At 33.5% G+C, this 22,418-nt stretch overlaps 1 protein-coding gene across 3 annotated transcripts in view; it reads left to right on the top strand.

Moving 5' to 3' along the window:
- Window positions 1–22,418, top strand: part of Hgf (hepatocyte growth factor) — a 91,405-nt gene that overhangs the window by 21,976 nt on the left and 47,011 nt on the right. For all 3 annotated transcript variants that reach the window (XM_048786231.1, XM_015488414.2, XM_015488415.2), the window contains 3 exons: window positions 4,141–4,261; window positions 5,747–5,865; window positions 22,210–22,384. In XM_048786231.1, coding sequence (XP_048642188.1) covers window positions 4,141–4,261; window positions 5,747–5,865; window positions 22,210–22,384 — 415 coding nt within the window. The remainder of the gene's footprint in view (window positions 1–4,140; window positions 4,262–5,746; window positions 5,866–22,209; window positions 22,385–22,418) is intronic.

Here is a 22,418-nt window from a genome sequence, read left to right as displayed (position 1 = left end):
TAAACTTTTGGACTATTAAAAATATATAGAAGAGTATGTATATTTAGATTTTTTTTTTGTACTTATATTAAACTCTTGATTGAGTGATTGTCTGAAATTTGGCCAGAATTTTGGTTCATAAAATAATTATATGATATCTTGTTTGAAATTACTTTCGTACAATTTAAAACTTTGAAGTATATTAATCACTCAAAAATAACTTCTTTTTTCACATTTAGCATCTCTCAGAAAGAAGGAGTAAGTTCAAAGGATCTATTGTATAACATGGTTACTAGGGTTAATAATAATGTGTTATATTCTTGAAAAACAGAGATTGAGTGTTAAATGTTCTTAGCACAAAAGCAATAACTGAGCTAAAACATATGTTAATTAATTGCTTTTAGTCCATCTAAAATGTATATATGCTTTAAAACATCATAAGTGATAAAATATATACATATATACATATATAATTTTATATGCCAACATAAGAAAAAGAAAACATTACACAATTATGTAAAGAAAATACTACCAATAAATGCATAATTGAAAAGTATAGAAGGTTGAGGTACATAAAATTCCATTTATTGTTTTAGTACTTGGGATTTAAAATGCTCATCAGTCACTGGAACAAATGTCATATTTAGTGATTGTCATGTACTCAATTAAGTATCTTTTAAATAAATCATAATCATTATTTTTAAAATACCTTAAAATCCCAAACAACACTAACATAACTTTATGTGTATAATTTCATATTCCATGTGGAAAAAACCTTAAGAAATAGACTTAAATAAAACAATTTTCTGTAAGTGTGAATTTGTGAAACTATTCATATTTTAATCATTCAGTTTTGCTGAAGAAATTGCATGTATGGATTTTTCTGAGGGAGTACATTTACTGGAATAAAATAAACAGTGACTCAAAATAGATTCAGATACTTTGAATAATTGTTTTACTCTACAAACTCACAACACATGAGGTTTTATGATTGAGAAAAACAGTACACAATTTTTTATTGGGTTGGTATGATGATAAAGATGTTAAATTAATCCTGATTATATTACAATTTATGTGTAGTTTTTATAGTTTTCTACTATTATTTAGGTCAGAACAATTCTTAGACTATTGAACTGAAGAATAGTTTATGTGACATAGGATAGTACTTTGCTTTTATCTTTATTTTTTAAAGGGAAGAACTTTCTGGAATGATTAAATAATGAACTGACAGTGACAGTGTCCAAGGACAATCCTCAAACCCCTTGCACCATTGCATAATTCATACTTTCACCTGTTTGCTTGGGTATGTGGACTTGGTTTCCACCTATACTGTTTTGATTGTGAGCTGTGAAAACTTATAAGATTCTTAGAATTTGCAAAGGTTGAAAACTAAGTTCAGAATTTTGGCCTTCTTGAGGTAATTTTTTTTTTTATTAACCTGAGAGTTTAATTCAATAGTAAAAAAGGCAAACTTTCTGGTTACTTACCTAGTATAAGTTGACCAATCTACTTGCTCTCCCATGGACTTTTTTTCTCTATCCTCCAATAGGTGAGAATTCAACAGGAGGGTAATCTACTCTTCTAAAGAATAAGGCAGAAGCTAATGGAGATAATTTTGAATAAGGGAAGAATATTGACTTCCTAAAATTATCAGTTTATCTTAAAATATGGCCAGTTAGACTTTTTCAGAAACGTGTAAAAGTATATAGAACAAAATGAAAATTGGGACAATGGAAAGAACTGTAGACTGTGTGGGTCAGAAGACCTGTGTTCCAGACACAGGGTTGACATTTTCTATTTTAGGTAAGTCTCTTAAAATTTGTGTGAGTTGTATTTTCTTCATTGTAGCAACCAAAGGATATCTTACATGTTAGCAGTATATAATAAGTAATCAAAATGATGCATATTTTAGCATCTCAGTTCTATCATAGGACACATTTAATTGCTACTCTTACAACTTTCATTGCCTTCCAAAATCTAATTATTTTTGCTAACTTGTATTTATTATTTTTTATCTCATTGGGCCAATAACCACAGCCATAACTCTCTGTTCACTTTATTACAAACAGAACATACTAGTTCATGTTTTCATACCATTTTATTGCAATTTTTCCTTTATTCCTTATCCAGCCTCATCTATCTTTCAAGATCCAAGTAAAATTCAGTCTCTCCTAAAAATCCAATGCCACCAAACACTTAGAACTTTAGAAGAGATCACAGTATCTACAAAATTGCTACTTAAAATGAGAGTCCAAGTACCAGCAGCAATAGCATCCCCTGATAGCTTATTATTAATGCCCAATCCAGAATCACTGAGTTAGAGTTTGCTTTTTAACAAGATTTGAAGGAGATTTTTATGCACATTAATGTTTGGAGAAGAATTGACCTAACACACTCATTCTAGAAAATAGTCATCTTATGGAATCATCTGTTTAATTTGTGTAGCTATCGTTTCCTAAGACCAATAAAATTCAACAACTCTGAGAAGAGTGTTTTATAATAATGTTCATAGTATTGTTTCCCAGAAAATAACTCTATTGTCTCTCATTAGAAGGATATATACTATTACAAAATGCATTTGCTGAAGGAAATATAATAAATATATTCTGATTCCTGAGTATTATTGAAGAGTAGAAATTAGACATTTGGATGCTTACTTTTATGAATGACCATAGCTATCCTACTTTTTAAATTCAGTACAAAGGAGCAAACAACAATGATAAATGCTGCATCCTTTTCATTGAAGATATCAAATCATGAATTCTTTTTTTTTAAAGGGGCACCAAATAAATCTACACTCCATTCAAATGAAAAGCTGAAATGTGATGATGTATAACCTATTCTGAGCATTTCAATGAGGAATTGACTTTGGCTAACCTGAGCATCCTTATCAATATGTTCTTGAACCCCTCTGATTTACTTATTGAGTGTATTCTGGGGAATCACAGTATCAAATAAGGGGAAGCTGAATAGATCCCTTGTCTTAGTTTGTGAATTAACCTGCATGAAAAGAAGTAGATGGATCAAGTCAATAGATAGATCATGTGTTTCAGAAAGTTAATAGTTAATGTCCTGCTATGTTGTAAAAATGAGAGGTTCAAAAGTGATGATTCTAATATTATATTCCAAATTACTACCAATATCCATTAGGCTAGATTCCAGTGGATAAAACTAAACATTGATATCTTTCCCTACTTCAGCTAAAGTTAGATGATCAGTAATCACAAGATACAAATGATGTGTCTGGGGAAATTTGCCGGATTCGTAGGAGAGCCAAGCAATGATTTATTTTACAGGATGCATGCCTTGCTACAAATCAACCTTCTGTTTGTGAAGTCTCATTTTCAGCTAGTTGACGTGATTCAGAGTTTTCATTGTGACCTAAGAGACCAGCCAGAAGAGAACAATTAATTAACCTCACAAAATCATCAGTAAGATCCTGCATAATTAGATCAGCTTATACATTTTAAAAAGAGTGGGTACAAGGAGTTCAATAGCAGGTCATTTTCTATCCTGTGCTGGATAAGAATGTGAGCTTGCCCAGCCAACACAACATGGATGTTCGCTAACAGAAAAGATCTGTGACTTCTTTCTTTCTTTCTCTTTCTTTGTTCTTTCTAATCTGTGTCCTTTGAATTGCACCCAATTTCTGTCTGCAACTGGTTCCTTAAATACATTGGTTCCTGATTATTGAATTAACCATAAGAAAATACCATGTACTCATTTTGAATGGTGCAATTACTATATGTGTATTTGGAGGGTGAGTTGAGAGAGGAACACTATTGTGCTAAAAATAGAGACACCAAGATCCTTGCATTTTAGACCAAAAAGAGAAAAATTTCCAATTTTCCATCTTATATTTTTGGTCTCTTTGTATTGACATACAGTTGGACAGTTACTGAAAAATTTTACAGTTAGCATCCTGGCCATCAGGTGAATCTGTATGAGACTAACATACTTAAACTATATAATGAGTTCCATAGCATGTATTTTATGCCACTATTTATGGACATTAGTCCCCAATTTAAAATTAGGGTGGTTTGTAGGGTTGTCTAAAAATTTGTTTGCTGAGAAATTGATTTGCTGTTCTTTAAATGAAACAGTGGTGTTCTTGAGTTTGCTGTCAGAAACAATTAACATGCCATACTTTAATTTTATTAGTTGAATGCATGACCTGCAATGGGGAAAGCTATCGAGGTCCCATGGATCATACAGAATCAGGCAAGATTTGTCAGCGCTGGGATCATCAGACACCACACCGACACAAATTCTTGCCCGAAAGGTAAAATACCAATGAACCTTGCTTCCCACGAATCTCTGTATAAACTGTTATTTGTTCCATTATAAGCTTCCATGAAAACTCTTTGTATGATGTTTTAATGATGGGGCTTGAACATAGTTCAGAACTCCCCTGAATATATGGCCTTTTTCTGAAAGTGTTGTTGAAGCTGAATATTTGGGAGAGGTGTCTTTTGGGGAAAAAGGATTTATGATGAGGTATATGAGAATATTAGGTATACTTTTTATTGGTCTTGACTGACTAGTTGAGTCTCTAAAATCAGGAAGGTTTTGGACCAAGACTATAGTCAGGTACAAAGTAGAAGCAATAACAGAGCTTTCTTTAGCAAAAAAAAAAAAAAAAAAAAACAGAGTCAGTTCAGTGATTACCACTTTTATAGGCCCAAACCATGAAAGGACTAATTACTCCTAAATGCAAGCAAATCTCCTTCCAGAGCTGCATCTTCAAAGATTCACATTCCATGGGTCATATGAGTGACACCTGAACTTAGGAGATGTCTCTAAAAAGTGAATGAAAACTAGTGCCAATAATGCATTAGCTGTTTTATCCTGATGTATTTAAAAATGGCGGACAGGGCTAGCTTTTTCCAGGAGAAGGTTTTGAACTTAAATAGTTGAAAACAACAACAGATTATGTCTTTTGCTAGTTCATTTCACATGAAATGAAGTGGAAAAAAAAGAAAAGAAAAATAAATTCTTTATTTTTACTAGAAAGAATAAATATATAAATATTGCAAAGAAAAAGCCATCCCTACCTTCCTTTGGAAATTGTTACAAGGTATTTTTACTCTTTTCTTCTATTTTTTTTTGTAGTGATTGTTGTTAGTTTTTGCCTCTTGTTGTTCTTTTAAATGAAATTAAAACTCTTGATTTATTTTTTTAAATGCATGTCTTTTCTTTTAAGTGAGAGCAGAAGGGATGTGGTAGCAATTAAAATCAGGTTACCAATTCAGGACTCTGTTAATTTAAAGGGAGGTGGGATGTGGAGAAAGTGGTGTGATGGAGTTTGTCTCTTGCCCTGGTGGAGTTGAGGGCATGACCTAGAACAGCTCCATTTTAAAACTGAGCTATCATTAGTAACAGAGCAATTGAAACCAAACTTCCAATTGAACTTTAAGCCCTAGAGGAGGACCTGTTTTCTTAATGAGCGTTCTATATGCGGTCATGTTTTTTGCAGTCTGTTTCTTAATTGGGCTGTATGAGAAAGGGAATTTGGAATCCGAATTGGTGGACAGGTATACCAAATGGATCTAACTTATTAGCACAGAGGATGATACTCTCTTCTTAGTGGAATATGCAGGTAGATTCAATAGTTAATGATCAGCAGTCCCTATAAAGCAAAAGATGAGAAACTGGCACTTTCCCTAGCTAGTATTATCCAAACTAAGTAGAAAGTTATCTTGTGAGCTGAAGGCTAGGTGTGTTCCCAGGCAGATTTACGTGACACTTCTCTCGGTGTGGTTTGCAGATACCCCGACAAGGGCTTTGATGATAATTATTGCCGCAACCCTGATGGCAAGCCGAGGCCGTGGTGCTATACTCTTGACCCTGACACCCCTTGGGAGTACTGTGCAATTAAAATGTGTGGTAAGTTAGGGTCAAATTTATTGCTTCCTTTTCCTCTCACAGACTGGATCTAAGCAGGCGATTATTAGTGAGACAGGTTAACAAGTATATGACTTGATGCTTTAATGCGTGCAGGTTTTAATATTTTAAGAATGTGTTATATACTCCTACCCAATCTTTTGAATTTTCAAAGAGTTGTTATTTTTGGAAAAGGTTCATACATTAATGCACACATATATTTAAAAAGTATTTATACATATGGTAAAAATGTAAACATTTTAATGTTATCAAGAAAACGACAACAACAAAAATAGCAGAGAAAACGACCAGGGAATATGCAGAACATTGTAAAGTCATTGGGATACTAAAAATTGGAACTTTGATTCTTACCTTCTAGTCCTGGATCCTGGATCCTTTCTCTCCCTTTTCTCCCCAGAGACAGGAACATTAGTTGTGCACTGGCTGTGATCCTTTTGGTGAATGACAAAGGTGGCAATGAGGAAAGCTGAGTTTAACTGCAGAAATTTATCCAGCTCTCCTGAATTTATGCCCAAAAGTTAGTTTTCCTACTCTTCGTGTCCCTTTAACCTTAGATATGTAGTCCTCTCTTTCATGGCTAACTCCCATGTTTTTGCTCTTTGAAATTATACTGGAGACTAATTAGATATAGAGTTATTTTTTGTTTGTTTTCACGAATAGAACTCTTATCTTTTCAACTAGAACCTAAAAGCTTTAAGATCAATAGAGCTGTATAAACGTATTAAGATGTGATAATGCTTAAGTTGGCATGATAACTTTGCATGTAGGCATCATAGAGAGATAAATATCAGCAGCACGAGGTCAGGGACCAGAAGCTGAAGTAACACAATTATGAGAACATGGACAGATATTTGCATATTTCCCTGTAGCAGCCTGATGTGGTTAGTATTCTGAAGAAACCTAACTCAATATTATTCTCGCTATTGTGCTGTCAAGGTGAATCTCTCTCTCTCTTTAGCACTACTAATAAATGAAAATGTTTTGGGCAACTCATAAAGACCACAGAAAGGCGATGTGCATGGCATATGTGAAATAGCTTCAGAATCTGAAAACCTCTCAGAATGAAACAAAATGTTCCAGGGAAACTGAATCACCTGCTTTATCCTTTTTTAAAAAAAAGATGACTTGGTGACAGTGTTGCTCTGTATAGATCGGGTTCCTTCCACTCATTGACTTGTTTAATCATATTAATCTCTCTGTCATGCTGAATCAGTTAGGTTCAATAAACCAACTGTTTCCATTCTCTCTCTCTCTCTCTCTCTCTCTCTCTCTCTCTCTCTCTGTGTGTGTGTGTTTGATACTCTTATAACTCTTGTATATAATAAGATAAGAATAAGCACACATGTTCACATGCATGTTCATCCTATAGCATGATTATACTCACAAAGATGTCCATACTGCCCTTCTCTTTGGTTCTCAATGAATATTTCAGATATTTTTAAAAGAAATTGGGAGATAAAAAAAATAAAATGAATGTGACACTCCTAAATATTAAATAAGTTTCTTTTCTGTCTAAAGGGGAATTGGCGAGTTATGTAAGTAACATGCGATAATTCTGATGGCTGTGTTAAGTACAGTGTGGTGCTTTTAGGATGTTACTTCTAATAAAATAATATTAGAATTTGTGAGCCAAACCTATGTCTTTCAGATTAAAATAATCTTCTGAGCTTTGAAAACGTTTAAAGATGTATTTATTGAAGGACAAGTTTTAGTTTAAGAATTATTTGATTGCTCATTTAGAGATTGGAAAAGGCTATTATTAAAATAAACTTGACATTCTAGAAATTCTGAGAGATAAGTTTTTTAAAAGTATTATAATTACACATAATTTGGGGGTTAATTTTGCTAAATTATACATTTGATCATAATACTCATTCTCCCCATTTCTGCTTCTCCTCCTTCCCATTATTTGCTTTCTTCTACTGATCTTCCTTTCACTCCTTTATTGATTTATTTTGCTTCATAATTTCTACATATACATAAAGGTGAAATTCTCTTTGATACATTTATATATACGTATAACATGATTTTGTTAAATTTGTTCCATTGTTTCTTTCCCTTTCCCATCCATCCTCCCTCCCTCTTGTTCTCCCACTTCTATTCCACTGATCTTCCCTCTAACTTTAGGATGTTCAATTTCCTCCCTTTTTGCTCTTTCCCTATTGTGCTCTGGCTTCCACAAAAGCATGAAAACATTTGACACTTGATTTTCTGAGTTTGGCTTATTTTACTTAGTATGATTTTCTCCATTTTCATCCATCCATTTATCAGCAAATGCAAATATTTCATTCTTCTTTATGCCTGCGTAAAACTCCATTGTTTGTGTGTGTGTGTGTGTGTGTGTGTGTGTGTACGTGTACATGCTATATTTACTTGATCTGCTCATCTACTGATGGGCCTCTGAATTGATTCCATAATTTGGCTATTGTGAATTGTGCTACTATAAACATTGTAGTGGCTATATAATTATAGCATGCTGATTTTAGTTCTTTTGGATGAATATTGAGGGGTGGGATAAATGAGTCATATGGTGGTTCCATTCCTGTTTTTTTTTTTTAATATGAGAGAGAACATTTTTGAATAGTTTTTCAAATTTTTTGGCTTACATATGTAATAAATCCTCTAGTGCAAAACTGAGAAATATGGTGGTAGTTTCAATCATATGTTAGATTTATGTAGTGATAAATTACCAAAAACTTAAGAGTCTTAAAACAACTTAGTTTTATTATAATATTGCATTTGTGGGTCTGGCATTCAGTGACAACTCAAGTGGATTCTCTGTTCAGGTCTTGCAAGGTCATAATCAAGGTGTTTACCAGACTTGTGAGCCAATCTAAGACTCAACATCTCATTTCAAGTTCACTGATTATTGGCACAATTCAGCCTCTTGTGGATGTAAGGATGCACAAAGCCTGCACTCCCTAGACACTTCCCAACATTTCCTGACACATGACCCTTTCTGCAATATGTCAGTTTACTTCTTCAAGGCAAAAAGAATATTATCTCCAGTGCCTTGGGCTTCTGACCTCTATAAACTTTTTTTTTCCCCCAAAGCTCACCTGATTAGGTTGGGCTCACATAGTTTAGTATCCCTTTAGATTAACTTAAAAATCAATTTATAGCAACTATAATTATACATGCAAAATTTATTCACCTGTGTTGGTGTAAAGAAATCTAATGATGAGTCTCCTTGTATTTGATCTTATGGTATTCACAAATATCATCCACACTTAAGGGGAGGTGATTACACAGAACACACATGCCAGTGGGTGGGGATCTTGGGGGCCAATTGTAACAGACAATTGGTTATCTGATTGCAACTGATTATTTAGTATTATTAAATTCTTGAAACAGCATTCAGATTATCATTTAGTCTGGACTAGCTAAACTCATTCTGGGTTTTCAATATGTTTGAAGAAAATAATAGAGTTGCTAATTGTTTCACTTATTCTCTTGAAAGTTGAAGAGGGGCTTTAAAACTTTTTATTCATAATTTGTTATCATTTATTTTAAAAAATAAGGTGATTTTATTTACAAAAGGGGTGCTTTCCTTTGAGTGTTAGTAATTCTTATTTTGATTCTACAAAATGGTTGTGAATAGTAAAGAATAGGTAGAATAGCCTCATGGTATTTAAGATATGGCAACTAGGTTGACGTGGGTAGGTTGTAGGGTAACAACAGAAACTGGAAGATGATTAGAAAATCTAAACTGACAAGGCAGATAGAGCAGGATCCAAGAGTAGCCAAACAGTTGTCATGAGAAACACAGAGAATAAACAGGAGGAGTGGACACATCTGACTTATGGTGTAGAATTGTGGTCCTCAAACTGATGTATGTGAAACCCAGGGAACAAAAAGACTCTTCCAGGGGTTTGTGGTGTGGACTTGTGATGTAGCTTTTTTATCTACATATGAATTATTTCCCAAAGTCCTCAGCATGAGATGCACGTGTTCCTCAGAAGTCCGGAAAGTTCAACACCTGTTTTCCCATCCATATTGCGCTTTCCTGCTTTGCTGGATAAAGCGAGATTTCTCATTCCTCTGAAATTCTACTATAGTACATTGCCCTGGGTTATAAAAACATTAGGGACTAAAACAGATATCTTTGAAAATACATTAAATATATATTCGTGCTGTTTGTCATTATGAATCACTAATAGTTGTATAACTCTATCCAGTGAATCTACAAATATGCACATATGTGCTTTTGTGTGGGGTGTGTGTGTGTTTATGTGTGTGTATGTATGCAAAGGCATGCATTTATCTCTTAGAAATGTGTGGTCACAGGAAATTCTAAAGTTTAATTGCAATATATGAAAATCTTTCAGAGCACTAAGATGAAGTGAGGAATAAAAGACTCTCCAACATAAAATACACAAAATAAAGGTCAGTAAGAAATAGAGTACAAATTAAGGCAGTCAGCAGTGAGAAAAACAAGATGAGGAAGGATATGAACAGTACTAAAGAGGTAGAATGTAGAAGATATAATGGCAAATTGGATATAAAGGGAAATGAATAAGGAAGGAGAAAAGTTTAAAATATTTTCCAAGTTATTGGATAGATGAATATATTAGAGGCATTGTTTTGAGGGGAAATATAATGTTTAATTGTGCTTATGTTGAGATGGGGTGCTTGGCATCTGTGTACATAGAACATGTGGGTTTCACTTTTCTCTGTGAAGTTGTAGAATGTGAAAAGTAAACAGTGACAGCAAGAACCTTGTGCAGGAGAGCCCAGCAAGCACATAAAGAACATGGAGAGGGTGGTTTGTCCCTTTCTGCAGAGCACCCATTCAATCAGTATTTGCTGAGCAGTCATTACAGATCAAACAATTTTCTAGATCCTGGGGATATAGAAATGTACAAAAGGGATCAAGGGCTATGAGAAAATTGAAATTTCAGAACTTTAAAAAGAACTAGTAAAGAAAAGCTGACACATTCTTGATACTGAGATAATCATACCTTTCAGAGTCCAAGTTTGAATACTGCTCTTGATTGCTTTTCTTCAGACTGAACAACAAATTTGTTCCCATCACTTTGCTTCTGAGCTTCTTACAATCACTGAAATTGCTATCTTTTTAAAAATATTTATTTTTTAGTTGTAGTTGGACACAACACCTTTATTTCACTTGTTTATTTTTTTTAATATGGTGCTGAGGATCCAACCCACGGTCTCGCACATGTGAGGCAAGCGCTCTACTGCTGAGCCACAACCCCAGCCCCTGAAATTGCTATCTTACAACCACTGAAGGATGAATGTTGCTCATTGTCTGCATGTGTGTCCCAAGGTGCATTGCTACAGGCTTCTTAGTTTTCCTTCTTGCTAGATTCTTGAAAAGGGGATATTGACCCAAATTTCAGCAGGCCACACATATTTCAGCTATATAAAACTTTTAACAGGGTTCTGAGAAAAATGGAATTTTAAGATATTGCAAACACAACAAATTTAAACTCCTACATGGTTCTTGGAGTACTGATTTTCTTATGGTTTTCCCCTTTAATTAGTACATATTCCAAATAGCTGTTTGTTCACAACTTTTAAGGGAGAAATAGTATTTGTGGAGAGTAATTACGTTTTTCTGAAGTGAACTATAATAGGTTGCGTCGCTGGCAATTGAAAAGCTCCCTTGTGATTGATGTCTCTTAGAAAATTTCATTTATTTAAAAAAAAAAAAATCATTTCAGACACTTCTTGGATTGAAGTTACCTGTATACTGTTCAATATTATTGGGAACCCAAATTGGTTATATGACTCAATAGTTAATATGTTAGAAGTTGAAATGGAAGCATAAAAAATATTAATTTATTAACCGTGACACTGTAAGTTTTTTGCAAATCCAGAATCTTTGTAAATTTCTTAATGTCATCCTTTTTTTTAGAGAGAGAGAGAGATAGATAATTTTTTTATATTTATTTTTCAGTTTTGGGTGGACACAGCATCTTTATTTTATTTTTATGTGGTGCCCAGGACCGAACCCAGTGCCCTGCGCATGCCAGGGGAGCGTGTTACCACTTGAGCCACATCCCCAGCCCCTCTTATTGTCATCTTAATTGAAGACTCCTGGGTATCTTACATTTGCTTTTGCCTTCAGTCTTTCAGTCTTTTGGGATAGCACAAATCACATGATACCTGGAAACTCTACTGTATAAAGGACAAATGACTTCTTAACATTATTATAGAGATAGTTTTGATCTCTTAGGCCCCTGAAAGGATTTGGGAAGCTCAAGTGTCCCTAAACTCTCTAGGAACAGCTTTTTGCTAGGAGTGAGACCTAGTAATGCTGCTATGGTCCCCTTACAGCACACAAATCAGGAAACACCTGTTGACTGCTTTGATTCTTCCCCATCTTCCCCCTACCAGAAACTGTCAGGTTGGAAACTTTTGTCATTACCTTCTTTTCTGATTTTCTTCAATAATCCTAAAGTAGGTCTTTTCTGCTGTTTAAACTCTCTTTGGCATGATTGGTACCACCATTTATCTTGTTTAAAAACCAAAAGCCTAGAATAATCCTAGATGTAGCTCTTTCACATTCAATCCATCACCAAGAGCTGCCAATTTCTTCTTCTATGTAAGTACCCTGCAAAAATGGCTATTTCAGGTCATCACTGTCTCCTTTATGCAAGAGAGTATTAGTTTTCATTGTGAATATTTGAAAGGTCTTCTGAGTTGACTTGTTTCTATATATTCTGTTTTCCCCTTCCATCCCTTCTTCACACTGCAAAGAGGGTAATATTTTAAAAATCTGATGCTAGTATTCCTCATCCTTAGCACATACCACACAAACATACATGACTATGAAAGACACTTCAGTGATTTCCTTTGATTCCAGGAAAAAGACAAAAATTTGACTGCTCTCCCACATCTCTTATCTACATATGGCCTCATGTACCACCACCTTTCTATCTGTGATCTCTTGCTTTGTTTCTAGCCACAATGGTTTTTTTCCAATAACTTATATTTTTCATGATCTCATTACAGTTTCTTTACCCTTGCTATCCCTTCTTCCTTGAAAAATTTTCTCTCCCTTCCTCACCTACTAGACAGCTACTCATTATTTAAATTTTAACTTACCTATCATTTCTTCCATTATTGGATTTTATGTTTTAGTTGTCAATGGACCTTTATTTTTACTTATTTATATGCAGTGCTAAGAATTGAACCCAGTGCCTCACACATAGTAGGCAAGCACTGTATCACTGAGCTACGTAATCCCAGCCTCGTTATTGGAATTTTTATTCAACTACCTGACTTGGTCAATCCCATTATTTCATATTCATGTAATATAAACCTCTCCCATGTACTGCTCAGAGCGTTGATTTTAAATTTATTTTTATTTTATCTTTTTTTTTTTTTTTTTTTTTTTGGTTAACAGATCCCACCACCAAAAATTTTAAGCTGCAACAGAGAACAAGTGTGTCCATTTTTTTTTTTTTTGGTCTTCTGGTGTGTATCACATTGCCTCAGGCATCAAGGGAGTTCAATAATATTGATTGAATGAATGAATGCTACTTTCCCAGAAAGTTTTTCATTTTTAAAAATTTCATGGTATTTCTTCTGAAATTCTTGATTTTCTTACAGAAAAATGAAAGGAAGATTTGCTTCAAACTTTTCTCCCCTTGCCTTAACTCATCCTAGGTTTTATGCTTTGCTTGGCTAGTTATTTCATTTGCTACTTGTTGTCTTGATGAACTTTTATTTTTAACCACCAAAATAAGACAAGTCTTATTTTACCTCTCTTTGTTTCTTCTTTGTTACTTCTCCTTCCTTTTCCTTTTCTTTTTCTTTTTTTTTAAAGTTCCAGTCATTTAGGTATCCAGAGCAATTTTAGAGGTATGTCCTAGGCAGAACTTTTATAGCAAAGGTTTCTATTGGAGGCATTGCTGATTTGTATCAGTCATTGGCTGATTTGTATTCCTCTGAAGTTGAAATATTGAAGCCTAGTCCTAATGTGATTATATTTTGATATTGGAATGTTAAGAGGAAATTAATGTAAATGTAATTATAAGGATGGGCCCTAACTTGGTAGGATTTATATGGCCTTATAACTGAAGGAAAAGATATTTCTCTGATTCCTCATCGTGTAAGGACAAGGAAAGACAGAAATAGAGCTGAAAACGAGGATCCAGTTGTCTAGCACCTTGGTGTTAGACTTCCCCGTCTCCAAAAATGTGAGAAAATAGGTAACTGTTACCTGAACTACCAAGCCTGTGGTACTTTGCCATGGCAGCATGAGCACATTCCTCTAGGTTTGTTGCCATTGTTAATAAATAAGAAAATTTCTCTTAGTAAGAATGAATTTCAGCCTCATTTAAAGAGAATATTGTTATCTTTCAAAATTCAGTGTTTCTGTATATTAGTTAAATAATTATAACAAACTACTTTCCTTCTTAGAGAAAGCTGATTATTTCATTGAGTTTTATTAATTAATCCAAGGTCAGAATAGAGATTTGTAGAAAATCATATAGCCTCTGAGTCAGGAAGAAATAATACTATCAACACCCTTTCTCAAGGGAAAAATCTTTTACTTGGATGTCTTTTCCAAGTCATCTTCTAAGGAATAAGATTATAGAATTGAAGACCTTTCATGAAAGTCTGTCTCCTGAGCATTTTGTAGCAGAAAAGACTTGGACACAGTCCAGGGAAAAGTTTCAGATACGAATCCTGGCTTCACATGGAAAGCAAACGTGCAAGCAATTTGAGGTTTGTATATTGGAGGTCTTTACTACTTTCCCATGTCAATTTTAAAACAAAAAAGCTCTTTAAATTTACTCTTAGCCTGATCCTGCCCTTTGTGGCCCAAAGAGCACAAGAACTGTTGATGGGAGAGTGGCTTATATATCCTTTACTTGCTCTCCAGGGACTATCACAAAGCAAATCCTGTACTTTTCAGTAGCTGAGAGTAAGAAGCAGTGACTTGGATTGAACACCTCCAAGAGATAAGAGATAGTCAGGTATTTGTTCACTGGACTGTGAAGTAACTTGTTCTTAGCTATTAAAAAAAAAAAATAGCAGCAGCTTATCTCCATTTGGGAAATCTGAATTTTCTTTTATCAGGGTTGGGATGTGGGGAAGGACTGTAAGAGTAAGGATTTACTTAAATCCCTTATAAAAGTTATAGAGCCCTGGGTGTGGCTCTTTGTAACATACATGTGCACTTGTTCTTTCAAGCTGCCATTCACAGATGCCATCAGGGCCACATGGCCTCTTTGCAAGGCCTTGGCCAGTCCTTCACAGAGAAAACTGATTAGATTTATTGTTTGTGATCTTTCTACTGATTTCTGTCTCTGCAGGGTAGCGCATGTCCCAAGAATTAGATGATAGTTAATGCTCTTTATCTACTTTATATACATATTCAAACTTTAAAAATCCCTTCAAATATGATAGTAATCAAATAATATAACATTCATATCAGCAAAGCAAAATATTTCAAGAGGCAACCATTATATTTGTTCATTTACTAACAGGACAGTGAAAAATTTCAATAGCAAATGTTGTTTTCCTTAAAATATTTCCAGACAGAAAACTTCATGTCAATCATCAAAGGAAAACATTCCTTCACTCATGGGCCATGGAGGATCATATAAATATCTTCATGTCTACTTCCAAAGCATGGCCACCACTGACACCCCTGGCAAAATATTTTATCTGTGAGGAACTCTCAGAAGAGTTCCTGATATTTTCAGTGTGAACTTGATAGAAATACTTGGAAAAATATTTGTGAATATGGGGATGCTGCATTTGAAAACATGTTGCTTCATCTCAACTTGATTAACTTCATCTGATGTTTGGAGAAGTTTCTATACTTCTTTAACACTTAGTTTGGCCACTAGAGACTCTTTAAAACCCTCCCTTGTTCATGTCTCATGTTAAAAGATTAAGTGCAAAGGAATGCCTTTCCCAATATTTAACAGCCCTCACCAAATCAATTATCCTGAAATATTTGTTTTGCTTTTGCACCACATTTTGATATTTATACAGTAGGATAGTAGACGGAATCTATTTTACTGCAGTTAAGGAATAATTCATTTTATTTGGATAGTAAGTATGTGAGCAGCAAAGATCAAACATTTGTATCATGGTTAAATGGTCTATGGAGAAATCATTCACCATGGTCCTCATTAGATAGTATTTATTAAATAGCTTCATGAAGTCTCATCATAACTTTTATTTATCAAAGATTTAGCAAATTATATAAACTAATATTGTACTTGTAATTATACTAATATATCTTTATTCACCTATATTATTTATCCTACACATTGTCACTAGACTTATGGAATTTTTGTTTATGAAGTTGTTTCTAACAGCTAAATGTCAAATGAGATGAATACAGAAAACACTGATTCCAGCAGGTACTTTGTTCTTATAAATACTGACTGAATAATACAAGTTTGTGGTCAAAATCATGAGAAAATATTTTCAATGAATTAAAACACAAGAAAAAAAAATAGAAGTTAGCTGGGCTAGGTGGCACATACCTGTAATCCCAGAGGCTTGGAGTCTGAGGCTTGAGAATAGCAAGTTCAAAGCCCGCCTCAGCAAATTAGTGAGGCCCTAAGCAACTTAGTGAGACCCTATCTCAAAATAAAAATAAAAATAAAAAAGGGCTGGGCATGTTGCTCAGTGGTTTGGGGCCCCTAGGTTTAATCCCCAGTATAAAAAATAATAATAATACATGTATGTGTATAATACATATATATTACATGTGCATATAAAGGTATTAAATACTTTTAAAATAAGATGAAAAATAATACTGTTGTTAGACTTCATTACATCTTGATGAAGTTTTCTTACATCTTGATGAGAGTTAATGGAAATTTATTTTATTTGGTATAATATTGTCTTGCAATTCATATGCAGTAATCCTTTGTATTGTGTAATTTTGGAAATTCAAAAAAAATTATTTTCTACTTCCAAATTAGAATATGTCAAATGATTAGAATTCTTTCATCTGAATAGAAAATGCATCTTTGTATTTAACCTTGTTTATATACTCTGTTCTTTTTTAGGGAATATGTGGTGAGTATGTTAAAGGCTTTAAAATATGTTAATGAAAGCTTAGAAAAAAAGTCAACATAATGTCTCAAGTGATGAAGATTTTTTATAGTTACTCTTTATAAAATTGAAAATTTCTAAATTTGGTTGAAAACCTCTGCAGTTGAGATACAGAATTAACACCAACAACACAGGTCTCTGAACTTGACATTGAAATTTTAGTGGCTATATTAGACATAAAATATTTCTCATTTTTTTAAACAAATGAGGTCTTTTCTTTGAGATAGAACTTTTCAGTGTAGATCTATCTTATCACAGACACCTCTAAAGTTAAAAAAGAAAAACCTTATAATAAGGAAAATATGTATCTTCTGTTTGTCTTTAAATTTTATGACCTCTTCATATTTTTCTGTTGCTCATGTGGTTGCTTAAGTTACTCACTGCATAGGCCAGGTCTTGATTTCCTAATGAATTATGCTAATTTATTTATTGTAATAATCTCCCTTTTTATGAAGTGTATTTAAATTTGTTTTTGAACTTAAGGCTCTATATATTGCTTTAAAAAGTTATCTATGAAAAAATCGCTTTGAAATTCTAGTCACTCTTGTCAGATAAGAAATTCCAGAAATGATATTTGATATTTAACCTGATATTAACACTGTAGGTAGACTGTTTGCTCCTTTCCCCCACTCCTTCACATAGTAGAAGAAATAGCCCTCTAAACATGTTTCCCTGTGTAGAAATTCATCACATAATGACCAAATCTCCAATCATGTCTGAATATTTTATTCCTTTTTTTGTTTTATTGTCTTGATTGTTATCCAGAAAGTCATATCAAGGTCCAAGGAACAAAGTATGTTAATTTCTGATAGGCTTGGTCTTGAATTAGGTTTTCAGAGGTGTGAGTGTCCATATCTAGCCAATGGCAGCCTTGACTGACATCTGGGCTCACTGAGTTTGGTTCTGTGGATTCTAGGTACACACACTAGGTTAATACTTAAGGAAAAGGGTTCAGTAATGAATACACAAAACATACCATATACAATTAAATATGGAAATAAGAGAATTGGGTTGCTTGAGGCATGCAATGAAGTCTGTGAAAAGATTCATGGGAGTCTTTAATATTAGCTGTCCATAGCTATGAACTTCCTTCCCTTGTCAGGACTTTTAAGTCTTGACAGAGGTAATAAGTTTTTTGGTCAAGAACTTGTGCCCAAGAGGTATGTGTCTTAGTCTCTTTTCTGTTGTTATAACAGAATATCATAGTCTGGGAAGTTTATGGAAAATAAGAGGTTTATTTTGGCTCATGGTTTTAGAGGCTGAAAGTCCAAGATTGAGAGCCAGAATCTAGCAAAGCTTCACACTACAGCAAAACACAACAGGAGAGCTCAAAAGCAACTGGGCACAGGGACAGGAGACAAAGCATAAGGGAAGCCATACTTTTAAACCACTCATTCTTAAGAGAATGAGCCCACCCCTGCCAAAAAGGCATTGATTCCTCTTACTGAACTAATCACTTCTTAAACCCCTACCCCCCAGTACCAGAATGATGGCAATCAATTAGACAGAGGGGAGTGAAGGGAGGAAAGGGGTTATGAAGGTAGGAAGTATAATAGAATGAATAAGACATTATTACCCTATGTGCATATATGATTTCACAACTGATATAATCCTCTATCATGTACAACCAGAAGAATGAGAAGTTATACTCCATTTATGTAGGATGTATCAAACTGCATTCTATTGTCATGTATAACTAATTAGAACAAATAAAAAATTTCAACATGAATTTCAAAGGAAATAATCCATATTTGAACTAAAGCATCAGGGGGAATCAAAACTTTTCTTTTACTATCCAGTGAATAATTTTATTCTCTCTTCTTTTCTGTCATAGTTATATAACTAGAGGTGAAATACATATTGGCAATCTTGACCCATTTTAGAGTTGTCACTATTCAAAAACTTCCCCCATATATTCAGACTCTTCAAATCATTAATCACTCAAATCATCAGAAATATCATAACTGAATAACATTTATTTTGATGTGATACAATTCCTCAGGATCTAAGAAATCCATCTGATTTTGTATTTTATCAAAGACTTTGAGGTGATAATTAAACCCATGAATGACCTGGTTAACTAGTACTAACTTTTTCTATGCAAGTAATCTTTCCTACTCTGACAATTTGGTCTTCCTGAGTCAATAACTACAATACCATTATATTTCCATTTTCTAGATTATCACCTGTCAATTAGCCTTGTATAGCTCAATTTCTGGATATTTTTATCTCTACTTGAATTTATTTTTAACTTAGAATGTTTCTTAACCTTATTTCTATCCTCTGAAGTAAAAAAAATTAAACATTTTAAAATGAGTTGAAATAAAGTCATTTAGAAGGAATTAGTGGAAAATTATGTACACAGTGGTTGGGTGGTTATTAATGTAATCTTCTCCCATGTTTTTTACTCACAAAATTTCATAGAATAATCTTAAACTAAGGTTTTACTTAGTTTTCTTAAGCATAGTTCATGAAACTTAACTAAAGATTCAGCCACATAATGTAGTAATTATTTGTATGACAGAAATAAATTTAAATGAAATTTAAGTGTCATTTAAATAAATTTGTACTGTTAAATATGGAAAAATTTCTAATCTCTGAATGCATGTCTAATTCTGGTTTCTTCTTAGTAAAGGAGGTGCATCTCATTCTACTATAGAATGAATGAAGGAAATTTATTTTAAATCTTAAACTGTTTTAGATGGATTAAAAACTTGAATTCTATCTAGAAACATCTTTTATGTTCATTTAGATTATAAAGTAGCTAGAAAGTTTATATTGACTTTGCTCTATGAAATCATATTCCCTTTGAGAAAATTGATGTATTTTAGTTGCTTTAGAATAGTGTGAGTTACATTTTCATTGAGTGAATGTGAAACACAGAAAGAAAGAATCCAGACAGGCATGGTGGCACATGCCGTAATCCCTGTGACTCTGGAGGCTGAGGCCAGAAGATTACAAGATCGGTGGCAGCCTCAGCAACTTAGTGAGGCCCTAAGCAACTTAGCAAGACCCTGTCTTAATAACAATAAAAATTTAAAAAGGGTGAAAGGGCTAGGGATGTGTTTCAGTGGTAAAGTGCCTGTGGATTCAATTCCCAGTCGAGAGAGAGAGAGAGAGAGAGAGAGAGAGAGAGAGAAACCAATTTAATTTTGTGCAATATATAGATTTAATGGAGTACTCTTCAAAATACCAATGAAAGTCTTCACAGAACTAGAAAAAAAGTCTTAAAATTAATTTGAAAGTATAAGTAACCCAAAATAACCAAAGTAATTATAAACCAGAAAAGCAATGCTAGAGATATCACAATACCTGACTTCAAATTATACTACAGAGCTGTAGTACAAAAATATCATGCTGGCATGAAACAGATACATAGACAAATGGTGCAGAATAGAAAACACAAAGACAAACCCACACATAGTCATCTGATCCTTGACAAAGGTTCCAAAAACAGACATTGGAGAAAAGAAAATCTTTGTAAACAAAGTATCCTGGGAAAACTGGTTATGTATATGTAGAAGGATGAGGCTAATTCCTATCTCTCACTTCACACAGAAGTCAACTCAAAATGGATCAAAGATCTAAGAATTAAGCCAGGAACTATGCAGCTCCTTGAAGAAAACATAGGGTCAATACTCCAGCATATAGATAAAGGCAACAACGTTCTTAACAGGATAACTAAAACATCAGGAAATAATGTCAGGACTTGATAAATGGGATGGCACCAAATTAAAAAGTTCCTGGACAGCAAAGGAAACAATTAAGAATGTGAACAGAGAAACTAGAGAATGATAGAAAATCTTTGCTAGCTACTCTCCTGAGAGAGGTTTAATATCCAGAATATATAAAGAACTTTTAAAATGTAACACCAAAACAATAACAATAAAAATATAAGAAATAAAAATGACCAAAAAATACATGAAAAATTGTTCAACCCTGTTAGTAATTAGGGAAATTTAAATCAAAACTGCTTGAAGATTTCATATCACTCCAGTTAAAATGGCAACTATCAAGAATACCAACAATAATAATGCTGGAGCAGATGTGTAGAAAAAGGAACATTTTTCTACTCTCAGTGGAATTATAAATTAGTACAATCACTATAGAAATCAGTATAAGTTTCCTCAAAAGACTAGGCATGGAGCTATTAGCTATACCATGCCTCAGTATTAATTCCTAAAGAATTAAAGTCAGCATACTGAAGCAGTATATGCATACCCATTTTGACACAGCATAATTTACAATAGCTGGACTATAAACCAGCCTATGTGTCTGTCATTAAATGTCTGGATAAAGAAAATATTATATATATACACAATGGGGTTTTATTCACCATAAAGAAGAATGAAATTATTTCTATCATCTGCAGGAAAATGAATAGAACTTGAGAACATTATGTTAACCTTTTTAGCCAAACTCAGAAAATCAACGATTATATATTTTATCTCATATAGATACTTGAGAAAAAAAAGGAAAAGAAACTTGGCGGTGGCAGGTGGGTAGGCTGTCATGAAAACTGAAGGGAGATCATTAGAGTGAATGAAAGGGTCAGAGAGAGGGAGGAGGGAAGGGAAAGGAGATATATACTGGGAAATGATAGTATTCAAATTAAATTGTTATATAGAATGCATATATAAATATGAAAGGAATCCCACCATATGTGCAGTTATAATGCATGAATAAAAAATAGAAAAAAATAAATCAAGAACAGCACCAAAAATTTTATTTTCTGATTTTTTTTTTTTAATTAAGGAGCGTTACATAATCTTCATGGAGAATGGTAATCATTGCAATTAGACTAGGGAAAAAAGCAGGAAATAGGTCTTCCCAGGAACTACTGATTTGTTTTTTAATACCAACAAGTTGATTTAAGAGAAAAATTTTATATATTCACTTCAAAGGTATTCATAATATAAGAAAAAACACATGGTTAACTGCATTACTGACTTTGTATATATTTAAGCAACTGCATTTTAGGGATAACACAGTCACTTCATAAATACCACAGTATTGAGTATGTATAAGTTATAATGTTATGTTAAAATAAAATGTTTTAAAGAACTATTCAATAATAAACTAATTAAGGGTGTTGCAATGAGAGGAAAATTGGAATAGAGAGAGTAATAAGTTTAAGTCAAATTTCTATTCCAGTTATCATAAAAACAGAAGTGAACAAAAAATTCTAGTAATGCAAATGCAAATGAACTTTAAGAGGTGGATGACATCTTGAAATATTTTATATAAATTTATATTTCTTACTACCAATAGCTCACAGTACTATGAATGACACTGATGTCCCTATGGAAACAACTGAATGCATTCAAGGGCAAGGAGAAGGTTATAGGGGAACCATCAATACCATTTGGAATGGAATTCCATGTCAACGTTGGGATTCTCAATATCCTCACCAGCATGACATAACTCCTGAAAATTTCAAGTGCAAGTAAGTAAATTAGACAAATGTTATAAATTGTAGC

The sequence above is a fragment of the Marmota marmota genome, unplaced genomic scaffold, assembly GCF_001458135.2.
Source record: "Marmota marmota marmota unplaced genomic scaffold, marMar, whole genome shotgun sequence".
Taxonomy (NCBI): domain Eukaryota; kingdom Metazoa; phylum Chordata; class Mammalia; order Rodentia; family Sciuridae; genus Marmota; species Marmota marmota.
Note: the sequence above shows the minus strand (reverse complement) of the source record. Positions and strands in the feature narration are given on the sequence as shown.